The sequence below is a fragment of the Ammospiza nelsoni genome, chromosome 5 (genome assembly GCF_027579445.1).
Source record: "Ammospiza nelsoni isolate bAmmNel1 chromosome 5, bAmmNel1.pri, whole genome shotgun sequence".
NCBI classification, from domain to species: Eukaryota; Metazoa; Chordata; class Aves; order Passeriformes; family Passerellidae; genus Ammospiza; species Ammospiza nelsoni.
Genome location: NC_080637.1, coordinates 35,419,482 through 35,434,962, shown reverse-complemented (window position 1 = coordinate 35,434,962; position 15,481 = coordinate 35,419,482). Strand labels below are relative to the sequence as shown.

General features: G+C 37.6%; 1 protein-coding gene across 1 annotated transcript in view; it reads left to right on the top strand.

Moving 5' to 3' along the window:
* PTPRR (protein tyrosine phosphatase receptor type R) overlaps nt 1-15,481 on the top strand; it is a 139,401-nt gene that overhangs the window by 55,001 nt on the left and 68,919 nt on the right. The window contains exon 3 of the mRNA XM_059473220.1: nt 14,987-15,100. Coding sequence (XP_059329203.1) covers nt 14,987-15,100 — 114 coding nt within the window. The remainder of the gene's footprint in view (nt 1-14,986; nt 15,101-15,481) is intronic.

Below are 15,481 nucleotides of genomic sequence, written 5' to 3'. Positions count from 1 at the left end.
TGGTCACTGTTGTCAGAGTTCCAAGCAGCCTGCAAATGGGTTTGCACTGCAGATAGATGTGGAGCCCCAGCTTAAGGTCATATTCATCATAAGGCTCTTTAGGAAACACTGATTTACAACCTTTTGTAGTTCATGTCCAAAAAAACCCAAATTAAAGGCGCTACAGAAGTACAATATCACTCTGAAATTATGCCTTTCATCGAGTTTACCTAATGGAATTCGAATGTTTGAGTGTAAAATTCCCATGGGGGATGCAAACTGATTGATAACATTAAGTCTGTATTCCCAATTCTCTTCCTGCTTTTTCAAGTTTCTAAGGCCATCTGTTATTGCATGTTAGTACCAGCTCTCATCACATACCTTTATTTCATCTTTGGACCAAGAATGGCACTGCAGCTTCTCTTTACTACCAGGTTTAATACTTCTTCAGTCTAAACAGCTACATCCTCTACTAACAATCAAAGCTCTACTTGTGTTTAATTGTACTTGAAGTTTGAGTACACAGGTGTGCATAAATATCTTAAGGATATGACCTTAAAAGTCTCATATATAGAAAGATTCATCTTCCTTAAGGACATAAGCTGTCAGCTAGCAGCTTCTTTCTTGCATGAAAGATATGTGAAAAATGTCTTTAAATAACAAAAATTGTTGGTTTTTCCATGTAGCTGTCAATTCTACTTTCTTTTACTAAACCATCTTAAAAATATTAAAATTAAAAGGTTTGAGTCACTGAATGAAGATTTGACATTTTTACTTTCATAAATGGCAGAATGGCTGTTCAAGTTAAAGGTTAAATGTATTTGGACTCTGACTCTATATATATATATATGTATATGGACTCTAATATTTATTTATTCATTGAGTTTGAAAAAATATTTTGGAAATGTATTTTTTCTCATTTGTGAGCTGGTCTATGATCTATATAATCTCTATATGAATTGCTAGTGCAGAAGACAGAGAAAAAACAGAATACAGAATTTAAATGAAATTTTAAAGCTTCACTGTTAGATGCAAAGTTAGAGCTTAGAATCTCTAATTACAGTCTAATTTTAAAAGACTCATTAATCATAAATATGTTTTCTTATTATATTCAGTAAAAAAACACTATTCAACTGACACGATGAAGTTCCCATCTCATTCAGGTTATGCAAATAATTTAAATGCTTGTCTTGTGTTTTGTATATTAGCTATATAATATATTATTATGTCAATTAACTGTAAAAGTAGTTCTTAATAAAACAGAAGAATCTTTATACAATACATGCTGCAGACAGAAAGTAGCACACGTGGCGAAGCACAAAATAACAGCTTTGGAGTTCCCAGCACAGGAAGGACACCAATCTGTTGGACTGAGTCTAGCATAGAGAGCCACCAGATTGATCAGAGGGATGAAGCACCTCTCCTGTGAGGGAAGGATGGGAGAATTGGTATTGTTCAGCCTGAAAAAGAGAAGATTTTGGGGTGACCTTCCAGGACCTGAAGGAAGCCCACAAAAAGGATGGAAAGAAACTTTTTTTACAAGGCCATGTAGTGAAAGGATAAGGGGGAATGGCTTCAAGCTGAAAGAGAGGAGCTTTAAATTCGATACCAAAATAAAAACTCTTTTCTGTGTGGCACAGGAACAGGTTGCCCAGGAACAGGTTGCAAATGTTGAAGGAGAGGTTGGATGAGACTCTGAGCAACCTAGGGGGAAGTGTCCCTGCCTATGGCAGGGGGTTGATTCTGTATTGATTAATTCTGTGATCCCTTCCAACTCAAGCTATTCTATGACTCAATGAACTCAGGAGGTATTACATAAAAAGAACTTAGATAACCTAAACTTTGTTAGGTTAGAACACTAAGATTTTCTGACATAAAATATAAAGAATATCTCCAAAAATCCAGAAAAAGAGATAATGAGGCATGTTGGCCAGAATTCAGTGTTGGGTGCCCAAATCTACTTACAGCATTGACATGACACACTTTTTCATGTTTCTAAGATAGACAGCACTTGGCCTTGGTGTACTTTTGGTTATTCAGACCTCATGAATATTTGTAGTCCCCTGTTAGTAGAACCTTGAAAGTAAGTACATGTCCACATGAAAAGAACTACAAATGTAAACTGAGAATTACTGTTTTTTGCTAAAGTTTTCCTTGTTCCTGTATTCTTGCTCTCTCTGTCACCCAGCATGACATAAACCTTCACAGTGCTGTTGAAATTGTTTAGAAAAAATAGAAGCAACTCTGCCTTTGACAGATGAGACAGCAGCATCTTGGACCATGTTGTACCTGCCTGACATAAAAGACTCAACCCAAGAAATAAGATCACCATATGGATGACCAAGAGATGATTCTACAAATAATAACAATTCTGTCTATTAGAAACCCATGTTGTTGGTTATGCCAGTGTAGCAGCTGTCCAAAATACCTCAGAAGAAATACATTCCAAGGAATTCAGCAGGAGTTTCATCAGTCCTCATGGGGCTAAGTGTGCTCTTGCTGAACACAGGTCCTACTCTTTCCCCTTCACACATTTAATCAGGCAATTTCTGTAAGTTTTTCTGGGAATTTTATATTTAATGGGGAAAAGATTGTAGAAATGAGAAGCTGAATAGCCATTTAGTTAATCTTTGTTTTTTTGTTCATCCCAGTGAATGAACAAAGTGGAGTTATGGAGCTAATTCCTTTAATGGTCCATTATTTTTGTTCAACATTGTTTTGGGTAGTGAAATGAACATTCCTCCACTGCTACAGACACAATATAATGATGAGGCTGGTAAGGCAGGTTTGTTTGTTCTAGTTGTAACTCAAAGAAAAGGCGAAAGGGATTAGTTGGCAGGCTGAGGATGAGCCCTGCCAACCCTAATGGCGTTGGCAATCCAAAACTCCATTTGCAGTAACCTACCCCATTTTTCATTGAGGTAATGTGACACCCTGCTGCTTTTTAGTGTAATGGTGGTTTCTGGATATAGGGCAATTTGCTGTATGCAAATCCATGATAGTAAAATTATGGAAGAGATGGTGCTGATCCCATTGCTGTACGTACACCTCTGGTACTCTGTCTTGCCATCCTGTTGGGTGGTGAAGTGGGACTGCAGCCTCATATTGAGCTGTATGATAAGGGCTCTGCTGTGCAGGGCTGACAAGAGAGGGGATGAATGGATATAATATATACATTTAGACTGCTGCACAACACTGTGATATCTCTGTCTTTTGGAGGAGTAAAAGATGGAACACATAAACTGTCCAAAATACGTGATTTGCCAGCATGGTGTGAGGAGAAGATAAAACACAGCAGGGAAGTGGGAAGTGAGGATAGTGCAGGAAATAAAGCTCTTTAAAGCTCTCCAGAAAATTCACATCTACATCTTTGAAAATACAGTGCATGTTTAATCCAACATGGATTGGATCCATTGAGTTTGCTCCTGTGCACTGACCAGAGGCTGTGCAGACCTGGCACATCTGTGTTCTGCTGTGTGCAGCCAGTGTCTCTCTGGAAGTCATGAGTTTCAGTGGGATAATTTTCCCAGAAATTATCAGTGGATATTTTTCCCAGAAACCTTTGCTGATTCAGACCATTTGCAAAATGGTCTTATCGTAGCAAATGGCAACAAGATCTTTAAAGGATAAATCATTGAGATATTTTTTCAAAACAAGCTAAAGATCAGTTGGACATTATGTATAAAACATAGACAACAATAACCATAGTCTCCAATGAAATTCCTGTCTTTATCTGCATGATACTGTGAAAAAAGGGTAACATGAATATACAAATTTAAGTAATGCTCTTCCACTTTTCCTGAAACTTTGTAGTTTTTGGTTTCATTTTATTTTTCCAGTTAACTTCTGGATTTGTTGAAGTAACACAGCTCCCTAGTAGGTTAGGCCATAAATTTTATCTGTATACCAATTGAGATAGAAGCCTTTTATTAACAAGCATAGATGCTATTGTTGTCTCTTTCCTTGGATCTAAGGTAGATGTCCTGTTTGTTGGGTTTTTTAATGAAGTACAGAAGTCCTCTTGCCATCATTTACCGGACTTTTGTTTTGAGATGACAGGTAGAAAACAGATACTGCACTGGATCAGAGCCATCCACTCAGTATCTGAGAAGTTGAGTGTTTGTTCCCAGGCATCTCTTCCTGCCCACATGGAACAGCAGCCACAAAACCACTGGGAATCTCCTGGGTTTCCAGAGTGCAAAAAAGAGGTAGGAAGTGTACACAAAGGTGCACTTGTGGCATTCGTACAGGGGAGCAGAACCTCTCAAACACAGATGGCATTGGTTGTGATCACTTGGGGGAATCTGGGAGATTGCTTCTAGTACGTTTAAAGAAGATAGGATAGGCTAGGCAAGGCAAGGCAAGGCAAGGCAAGGAGACCTCCAAATTTGTAACTGCTATTTCTCACTGAAAGAATTACAAATTATTTTGCTTTTGTGTATGTGTGAGAATGAGAGGACTATATGCAAATACTTTTCAATACTCTCTTTTAAGGGTGATCAATTCTAGGAATAAAAGGAAAAAATGCATTTTTCTCATTCTAAACATCTGAGCTTGGCTTTGACAGATGTGTTGCCTGTTTAAAAAAAATGAACACAAAAATGGTCTTCTGATCTGAATATAAAGGAGAGAGATTAAAGATCCGTGAATTAGGCCCTATCTCCCTGTCATTTTAGAAATGTAACATCCAATAGTACAGGGCAGCACAGCTTCTTCATATTTGACCTCATTTCTTCATTTTGACTTCACAAGTGGAGTCCCCTCTAAAGAAAAAGTCCCCCAAATTAGCCTGAAAGCCATTTTAGAAAACTTTTTTCTCTAATAGTTAAGTCAGAAATCTTGTCCTGTATTAGGACATTTGGGTCACAGTGTGTGCATAGCATTATCAAAGCCAGAAACCTGCTAGTCAAAAATACAATATTGTTATTAACATTAATAGGAACTGTTGAGGTAAAACTCTCCTTAAATCTTTGAAAATTTGGTGTTAATGTTTTCCCTTCACCCGTGCCTCTCTCTTTAGTACTAGACAGAAGAGGAAAATCTAGTCTGCTCAGCTGATCATGGGAAAGCAAATTTTTGCCTAAAAGCTTCTGAAATACATTCAGTATTAGCATCAGGTCAAAGTTCCTGAGATAGTTGCCAAAATCATGAGACTGTCTTTTCATCAGCTTTCTTGTTTCTGAACTTAAAATGACAGTTTTGCTAAAACTTGGGACAAAGGGACGTGTTCAGTCCTCTGATTCCATCAGTCATGTGATTCCATGACAGAATAAAACCCAAAGTAATTCAGTTTTTATCTAAGAGAAAATATCAGGCCTCCAAGGGTTTTGCTTCATTTTGCTTAACTTTCTTTAAAGTGCAAAATGGTAAAAGGAACTTAAGTCCAGAATTACACGGTTGTCTTGTATTGTCTGTCCTTGGTTCGTGTTGGTTTGGAGTGCTGAAGTAGGAGGGGTAAAATCAATAATACAAGCTTCGTTTCAATAATTTGTAATTATGGTGATGATAATGTCTGTAAACAGACTTTTTTGACCTAAGAGGCTGAAAGCTGATAAGGATCCAAAACATACCAATGAATTGCATCATGCTAAACAGCCCTTGTTACTGGATATTTGTTTCCTGAAAATGGGATTCTGCTCTCTCAAGAGTTGAAGGCTAAGGAATCACTTATTACTTTCAAAGTCTTGGCTGTGCTGGACCATTAATCCAGACTGCCCTGGTACATGAAATTTATTCAGGAATCTCACAAGAACAGCCATTATGTAAATACCTCCATTCCAGTTGAGTCAAATGAATTTTGAGACTCTTTTGATTTTTTTCTTCCAGATGTATTTCGAATTTTCCTCTTCCTGTGCCCAGGAGCTGCAGAGAGATGATTATGAGAGAAAAAGGGAAAGCATTTGCCTGTTTTTATAATATGCCCATTGTGTCTGAGTTCAGGTAGATTTTGTTCATCTGAAACTAGCAATAAAAATTGTCTCTGAAAATAAATGCATGAGAAAGATAGAATGTCAGCAGTACTGAAATCTTACTTTGATTTTCAAAGCAGAGAGAAAAATTATGAACAAGTCAGTGGGAGTCTTTTGGCCACATCAGCTCCTGAAAGATGTGAAAGTTGCTGTTTATGTTTCCACTTTTGTTCTTCATTAGTTTGTAAGCTTATATATGGGTTTATATCCATGCCTGCTACAAATGAAATTTAAAATCTGAAGATATAAAGGATGGTTTTGGGGTGGAGTTTTATGTCTGCTATTTTTTTTAGAAGGCATTTTGTTTGCCTTTTGTGTTAAGGATCATTATACAAAGTTGTAATGGGAATTCAAACTTCAGTAACTAAAAATCCTTTAGTAAAAAAATAACTGAAATTATGGCTTTACAAAAAGAGCAAGAAGAAACAATACTGGCTTTCTGGCATTTAGAACTTTACCCTGGCTCTACCCAGAGATTTAATAATTGGACAGAATTAATAGCTGAAATGAGGGTTTTACAAAAAGAGCAAGAAGAAACAATACTGGGTTTCTGGCAATTAGGACTTTACACTGGCTTTACCTAGAAGTTTAATAATTGGCAGAAAAACTAAACATATTCTAAAGTGCTGTGCTGAACAGACTCAAAAGGATCTGTTTGCCCTGAGGATTACAGCTGGCTTTGTGATGATGAAATAGGATGTGACTGGTACAATCACGCTGTGCATAAAAGTTGTACTGTACATAATAGCACCATGAATTTCTTTTGCAATGCAGGGAATAAATTTTTTGCCAATATTGAATAAGGACAGATAGGACAATTTTATGGAGCTCATTATACATGCCTCTCAAAGAACAAAAAGATTGAAATAGTGTTCAGCTGAGCTCTCCCAGCTCTTTTGTGTTTCCAAATCCCTGAATTGTCTTGTGCTTTTCCATCATCTTGTCCTTTGCAACTGTCTGCCATAACGGAGGAGGGCAGGAAGAGGTGGATGGATGCAGGGAAAAGTCTAGAAAACTATCAGAGCTTTGAAATGAACTTCAACTGTTATTTTAAGAAAACTAAAATATTTTGTGATTAAGAAAATCCCAGTCCTTGAAGGTACGCAGATCCTAATTAAAAAAAAAGACAGAAAGTAATTTTTGGGGGCAACATTAAAATTGTCTGTGAAAGAAGCTGAAAAGTTGTATTCTACATATCTGACCTCCATCTTTTTCAAATAGAAAAAATCCTGAGAAGAGTCAAATTCTCTTATTCCCATTTATAGGCATAGAACTGAAGCAGTACAACTGAGGCAGACTTGCTAAGGCCAGAGGCATAGCAATATTTCAGCCTCTCATCCCTACTAGTAATCAACTGGCAGTAACTGCAAGCACTCCCAGTTTAATATTTTTTAAAATAGTTGTCAAACTTTTAAAAATAGCCATGAAGAACAAGAGAACTACTGCAGCCTCCTGCTCCTGTCCCTTCCCCTTCCCAAGGGCTCCCACAGTACAGAGACCTGCTGGTATTGGTATTATTTAATGGTGAGGCTGCATCAAACTGGTGTTCCACGGACAGCAGATAGCTTTTCCTTCTCCTCTCCTACAGCCCCTCAACAATGACAAGCATGCATCCTCTGGGCATTTAGGATATGGGATTCTGCAACACTCGTACTCAAAACATGTGCTATTAACTTTACTGGGCTTTGAATAAGGTTATTCCTCTGCTGAGTTGTAGGGCCTATGGAACAGCAGTTTCTCAAAATCTGCAGTGCATTCAGTGTTTGGAACCTTGCACATACCTTCTGACTTCCAACTATGTGGTTAATGATTGATGCATTAATGACACCACAGGAAGGAGGTAAAGGGAACTGAGTACAATGAGCATTGTGAGGACAGTGTGACACATGGTTTCAGACTCGCCCCACTAACTACCTCACATTGTGGTACAGGAATGACCCACACAACTCACAAGCCAGGAGAATGAGATAATATACCTTTTGAGGTTTCCTTTGGAATAAAGAAAACTATTCTGTGTCTTCTCATTAGATGAGATCAGTCAATCCACATTACCTTGTGGCACCACACTGTAAGAGCTGGCTCTTATCTTTTCTTAGAGACTGCAAGCCCAGAGGTTACTGCAAAACATAGGACTGATAGAAATCAAAGCGCACCTCTTGAAGACACAAACCTTATCCTTAGTGGGCTGAATTTCATTCTTGTACACTTCAATCATCAATGAAGGTCATAAAGTCTTCCTATAGCTGACTGACTCACTGCCCAAGTGCAAGTAAGCTCAGTGAGGGAATTGTGGCCAAGAGCCAGACCTCACAGATGGAACATTTCTCACTCTTATGTTGATGCTTCCTACAGAATTGAACAAATCAGCCCCAAATCAGCTGATCTCATTTGAGAAATTAGTTCTTCTCTCTGGAAAAAGAAATGTAAATCTGTCACACAGCTGAGAAAACCAGTTTAGTTATATCATGCACCCACCTCCAGGAAAGTTTTGCCAGTCTTGAGCAGTGAATGCCAGTGGAGTGCCCTGGCATCACCTCAACAGCTGGTTTGGTGTCTTCAGCCTGTGTGATGCAGCAGTCTCTAGGATCATCTTCAGCTGGTACCTACCTGTGCAAACAGGACTAGAATGGAACCCAGTTTCTAACCCAGGATGGTGGGCAGCACTCAAACCTCACAACGGCAGACTGAGAATTTCTTCTGTTGTAGCACTAGGGTTCATCTTAGTTTCTGACAGTCAGAGTATGATAGCCAACTGTATGACAAAGCTCATAGTATGCCTTCTGTACAGTTTCCAGGGACATTTGTGACTTTCAATGTCCATATAAGCATTCAGCCCTATTCCTACCTCATATTCAGTCTTTGGCCTCTGCACCTTCCTGGGGTAGAGTCTGCGGATTAATTGCAGTGTGGAAAAGACTGCTTTGATCCATACATTTTCACTTTCTCATATTTTAATTAACATTCACTTGAAAATCACTTTGAGGGGGGACCATACAGCTATCTGGACTAATTGGATTAACCCTATATTTCTCATCAGTGTTACTTCTGTCTTATTCCGTAGAGCTCATAATATGCATAAATATTTAAATGTATATGCTTTCATGAAAAATTGATCAAGAGCCAAAATTGCTATTTAATACTATATGAGAGATGCATAATTCCAGAAAACAGTATGCTTACTTTAAACAAAGATTTTTCATAAGAGATGTGGGTTGGTTTTTTTTCCTAGCAAAAATACCAGTGAAATTTTACATTGTCACATCTTGAAAAGCAACATATAAATATGCTAAACTTCCCTGAACTAATCAGGACTTGAAGCAATCAAAGTAACCTATTCCTATCACGTCCTTCCTAATACTTATACAGAACCAACTTAGAGCTCTGTTTTCATATCACCCAAATACTATTTGGACAAGCATGTATATTTTTGCAGTCTACATATGATTTTTGGAATTGTTTGGCAGATTTGAATATTCTGCAGCCTCAGTGTTTCCTCAATAGAAAATGGATGACTTAAACAGAAGCATGTTCCAGGTCAAGAATATTTCTCATTGCTTTTCACTGATTCTTATAAACTCAAGTATATGCCTGTAATTTTTCTACTATTCCTGGTGATTTTCACTGTACTTTATTCAATAATTTTTCCCTGACATTGGAAGTATTTAAATGTCCCAAGATTGATTTTTCTAGTCATATGGTGTTTTAGCAGAAATATATTATGTATGAAAGTTTGAGTAGGTCACTGCAGACAACTGCTGATACAGAGAAATATGAAGCTACTTTAATTAATCACTAAGAATAATTGATTTTATACTCATGAGAATTTTATCTTAGTTTACAGGCATAATTCAAAGTTTAATGTAGACCTCATAAAAGGGCGAGTCTTTCCTCTTGCAGAAGATCATATGGCAGTGGGAGAGGCAAATGGGAGAGGCAAATGGGAGAGGAGTGAATGCATCTCAGATACCAGTTTGGCTTAGGGCAAAGTTCCTTTGGAGTGGCACTTGGCAGAATGCATTGTTGTAGTTGTATAATTCTGGCTAGGGATGTACTGGCTTCCAGGTGATTCATGGACTACCAGAGACACTAAAGTTGCTGTGACACATGACTCACAGAATTTTAGAAAGCCAAAATCTTCTGTGAGTGTGTATCAGGTACCTGAGCCAGCCAAAGGGCCTCACCTGATGCCCAGTGCAGCTGCAATTTCAAATATTGAACAGTGACAGGAAGGAAAATCTAATGTGTTTAGGGGGAGAAAAAGAAAGAAAATACAGGTATTTTCACAGGTTTTTGATATATTTGTTGTAGTTCTGCACCAAAGCTGTAGAAATAAATCTGCAACACTTTCAGCTTGCCTCCTGATAAATACATCCTTATTTTGGTTGTATAGCTGATGAGGGTGACAGGGTGAAACACTGTGGCACTGATGAACTGTGCAGGCAGCAGATTAGGGTGCTCAGATAGAGGGACCCACAGGTTGGCCATAGTGCAATATTTGCTTTAGTGCATAAAACCCTCCCATTTTATAGCATTTTTGTTGAATTTTTAAAACCATATATAAATAACTGGAGCACGGGCAGATAAGAAAACTCTTCTCTGAGCTCTCTCACTTGTTTGGCTTAACTAAATGAGAGTGTTTGTTTTTATTTTTGTTTTAGCACAAAATAGAACTCACTACCCAGTGGCCCTTAAGTATGTAAAATTCCTAGCATGTATAATTTGTTGATTTAGTTTTCATCTTTTTTCATAAAAGTGTTGTTAAGATGTATACTTTCACCTTTAATCTTCTTTATCTTTGATTATTTTTGTTCTGTATAATCAGTTTAGCTGGAGGTTTGAGAAAACATCTGTGGTGGTAGGACCAGAAGGAGTTTTGGGGGTAGAAACAATGCAAAGAAATGGAATTGTATGTTTGAAGCTCATTGCAGAAAGGATATTATTGATAAGGAAAATGTAAGGAGGTGGTTCTTTTCTGAATTTTTCTTAAGCAGCAGAACATGACTTGGCAAATTAAGATTTATTGTAATATCCTAAAAGTATTATTTCAGACTCTGTGTCACACATTGCCTTTCATGTTAGAGATTTTCTTTGTCCCTTTAACATGAAGATTTTTATTAAAAAGCCCCTGTAGGATGTCAGTTGTGAATGATCTTTGGTGGGCTTCTGTGCTGAGTTTCCCTTTCTGGAACTCTGTCTTCCCAAGTTTTCCACTACAAGCAGAAAATCCTTCAGTTCAAGCTACCTTTTTTCCTTGGATCAGAGGAACCTAGAAACCGTCGCCACAGTTGCAATATCCAGGTGGGTAATTGCTCAGGAAAATGAGCCATCCAGGGGGTTCGCCTCTGGGCTCAACAAGTCGCTATTGCCAACAGAGGCAGCTGATTCCAAATCATAACCTCCTTGGGGAGGTGGTTGCAGTCCATGATAAACACTGCAGATGAGCAAAGGTAAAGGATTTGTGCTGTCTTACTGGGATGTTTCAGCCCTTTCTTTTCCAAAGCAAAAGGAGCAGCTAGAGGAACACAGTAAGACATAGCTTGTGTATCTATGTTAATGCTTTGTTTTATTTATTTAGATGGATTACTTTACAGAGGTTAATTTCACTTTTTTTGCTGGTGGTATTAGTACTCATGGATTTAATTTTTGTAATTATAACCTGTAAGTGGCTTGTCAGGTTTCCATTGTACAAGTGATTCTCTTAATAATGACATGTCATATGGTTTGTCTGAGTACAGGTATTATTGCATTTGTACTTCATCCATTAGCAGTTTCCTGTCCTAATCTCTTACCTTTGTGGACTATAGTGAAAACAGTATCTAGGCATGCCATCAGAATGGCACAATAATATTAAAATATTTAAATATTAATAACATTTTGAAAATTTTCTGATAGTAGCATTTCCTTTCTCTCTTCTGTATTCTTTCTTTTTTCTTTTTTTTTTTCTCTTACTAAGTTTTCTTAACAAAAAATTGTTATACTTAAGAATTTGCAGAAAGGCAATTTTATACCTTCAGGTCAGACTTAAATTTCAGTCACCTCGTCACCTCCAGGAGGCACATGCTAGAGCCAAGAATATAATGCCCCCAAGTGTTGCCTTCATCCCAGACCAGTCTGGTAATGTTTTTTTTATTGAGGAGACCTGATGCCTGTGCTGAATAGACATGAATTAGCTGTGATCTTGTCAGAAGGAACTTGGGAAAAGACTTTAATCTTGCTCTGTTCCTGTCACTTACTGTAAGCACCCAGAATTCGCAGCAGTGTAATGAATTGATACATCTGCAATCTAGTCCAGTGCTGCTTTATGCTTTTATGAATACAGTACCAAAAAAGGGATAATAGAGAGCACAGAGCACATTTGTGATGTTCTCCACAGTCTAAAGTAGGTGCTCTGGGGATTCCATCAAGCATTTATGTAAATTACCTTTCACTGATTGAGTTAGAAATTCCATTCCTAAAGTGACAGATTCTGGATTGCTTGCTTTCCTTTTGACGGGAAGAGTCAAATGCACTCCTTTGTGCTGTCTGAAGTAGAAAAAGGTGACCTGTAATTCTCTTACTTAATTTTTTGCTATAATTGCCAAGGAGCTAAGATTCACACTGACAGCAGAAAAGGAGAAGCAGATCCCTTCAGTGAACAGCTAAGCAAAGTTCTTATAATCAATGTGAGATGCTTCTTCTTTAGATATTTTTGAGCTTTTTTGGGATGAAAAGTAAAAAAAAAATAAAAGAAGAAAATCTTTATAACAAATTTTTATACCTGCAGAAGATGCATCCTGAGATAAGGCATAAGGGCAAATTTCTAAGGAAGTTTTCTAAAAGGGTGCTGTAATCTCTGTGTGCAAGGCCAGGTGAGATTTTTAAGCAGGCTGATGCCAGACTGACAGAGAGCTGGGGTCTTCAGGCTTCCCCCAGGACCACAGAGGACAATGTAGCTGTTACAGACACACACACACTGCAGCCATGGATGAATACTTGTTAATTCAGACAGTGGACTGAATTCAGACCTGGTAGGCGGAAATGTGACTCTCCTGAAGATAACAGACTTCCACCACATTTTACTGTGCTTGGCTGTGATGATCCACAATCCCAGCATGCTAAATCTGTGAGAATTTATTACCTTTTTATAGGCTCTTTAAGGTCTTCTATTTCTTCTGAAGCTAGATATTTTTCTGGCTGTTTCATTTCTGTGTCTTCATAAGTGAGATTTTAACACACTATTTAATAATATCTCTATAATGTGTTATGATACCTGGATCAAGTATGTTTAAATGAATGCATTTTGATTTTATGCCTGCTAATTTTTCTCAGTAACAACAGTTATTATTAATCCCATTACTCAGGGTCACTGGCTTGGACACTCTTTATGCCATCCTAATGTATCTCCAGGAGCCCTCATGACAGCCTTTCTATTTCAGGAGCAACTCCCTTTCTCATTTACTCAAGACCTCCAGTCTAGGCTGTCTCAGTGTAGTCACAGCTTCAAAGCTCCAAACCAATTCTTGTCAGGTATTCCATGAGTCTGTCTGAGGTACAGAAGAAAAAGTGCTCACATCTGTTAGACCTCCACATGTCCCCTCTCAATACATCTCTCTGTTTCAGTGATGAAGTTGGAGCAGTTTTGTAGCCATTGAGGATGTCTGTCAAATTCAAGAAAGAGAGGAAGACTTTGCATTTTGAAAATGCCAGGGTAGAAAGGGTATTTTAAATGGAAGATTCTTGTAATACTTCCGACTGAATTAAAGCTCAGTTGTGTGGTAAGAGCAAATCTCATGCATCAAGACCTGACAATCCCAGTAAAATGATGAGAAAAAGGGAGGAAAAGAAAGAAAACCACTCAGTACTGACAGAAAAATCAAATCGATGGTGGAAAAGGAAAGCAAATATTTTATGGTTTTATGTTGCACTTATAAACACTGATAAAGAACAACAGTCAAAATGTGTGATGTTGCTTTTCTTTAAGATAAATATTTCCTTTCTTTCTGAACCATAACCATATTCCCAGTGTGATATCTGACCCGCAGATATTTAATTCTCTTTATGCAGCTCTGGTTAGGAAGGAAGAATACCTGCTTGCTTCCCAGAGCAGGAAGCTGGCCCATGGCTCTAAATAGGAAATTTAAAATAAAAATCTTTTTTATCTTGAGTCAACTGGCTCAGGCAAAACTTGGTAACTTCCTTAGTCAGAAGTTGCCAGAAGCATTGGAATCCTGTGGCCATCTGACATAGCCATCTTTCCTCTCTTCTCCACTGCATATTTTCTGCAAAAGGGATATGAAAACAAAGAAGCAGACTCTAAAGTACCACAAGGAAGTACTGTCTATCAGGCATCATGTGAAGACCTGATATCTGGGTCTTCTTGGACACAGAAGATTTGAGCCTAAATTATTTCTTGGGTAGAATTCTTCTGACTTCACAAAAAGGATCTGAACTTAAGGAAACTTCTAAATTTCACTAAAATTCTAACACAGGGAAAGAAAATGCATCAGTGCTATAGTTTGTCTCATCCTATGACATGGATGAGGAAGCTTTAGGAAATTCAAACATGGGGAATGTATCCAGAATGTTTCATTTCTGATCTCAGAAACTGCTAATAAAAATTAAAGTGGTATGATTTCACTATGTGTGACTCATTCTTCACCTTCAGGGAGACATGGTAAGACAATATTCCAAAGGAATCTTCATTGTGCAAACTCAACATCTCATTCTTTAAGGATGCATTGATGTTTAATGCTTAACTTTCATTTCTAATGTAGTAATTGTGTTGTCTTTAACACTGTGACTTGTCCAAGGAATTAAGCCAAAACCATCTGGAACCCATTCTGAGTGTACTTGGGCAAAGGTGGTACTTTGCTAATGAATAGCATTTAAGGTACTGAAATGTACCTTTAGACCTATTATATATTGTGATATACATAGATGACACAGATTATTGTTACAGGGAAAAAATCCAACAATTAGTGAAAAGCCTCAGAGATCAGTCATCTTGAGAATTAAATGTCTTGGACAAAGAGTTCATTTGAACTGATTTTGTTTTCCAGACACTGCAAATGGATGTAAACAAGCTGAATATCACATTGCTTCGGATATTTCGCCAAGGAGTGGCAGCAGCACTAGGACTCTTACCTCAGCAAGTTCATATCAACAGACTCATTGTAAGTACCAAAAGTCTGTGTGTATTAAAGTGTACCTGTTTATTTAAATTCTCTTATATTAATTTTCCTGTCACTATGGAAGAGTGCAATTAAATGGGACAGAAAAATACTTATTATTCCATTTCTTCAACTGCACTATAGAAAAATAGATCCCCATTACAAAATTATTTAAATTCTTCTTTGAAAATACACCATTCTCAGCTAAGCCAGATAAATCTCTTTTTTGTCCTGTTCATAAGCAGATTGCTTATCCCTTAGTTCTCATTCCAATGCGGTTCTTTTTCATGTTCACACCTTATCCATGTTTTGTTTCTCGAAGGTTGAATATTGCCCAAAGAATACATGTGATTCATCCTTTCAAAGGCATCTTCACAATTTATC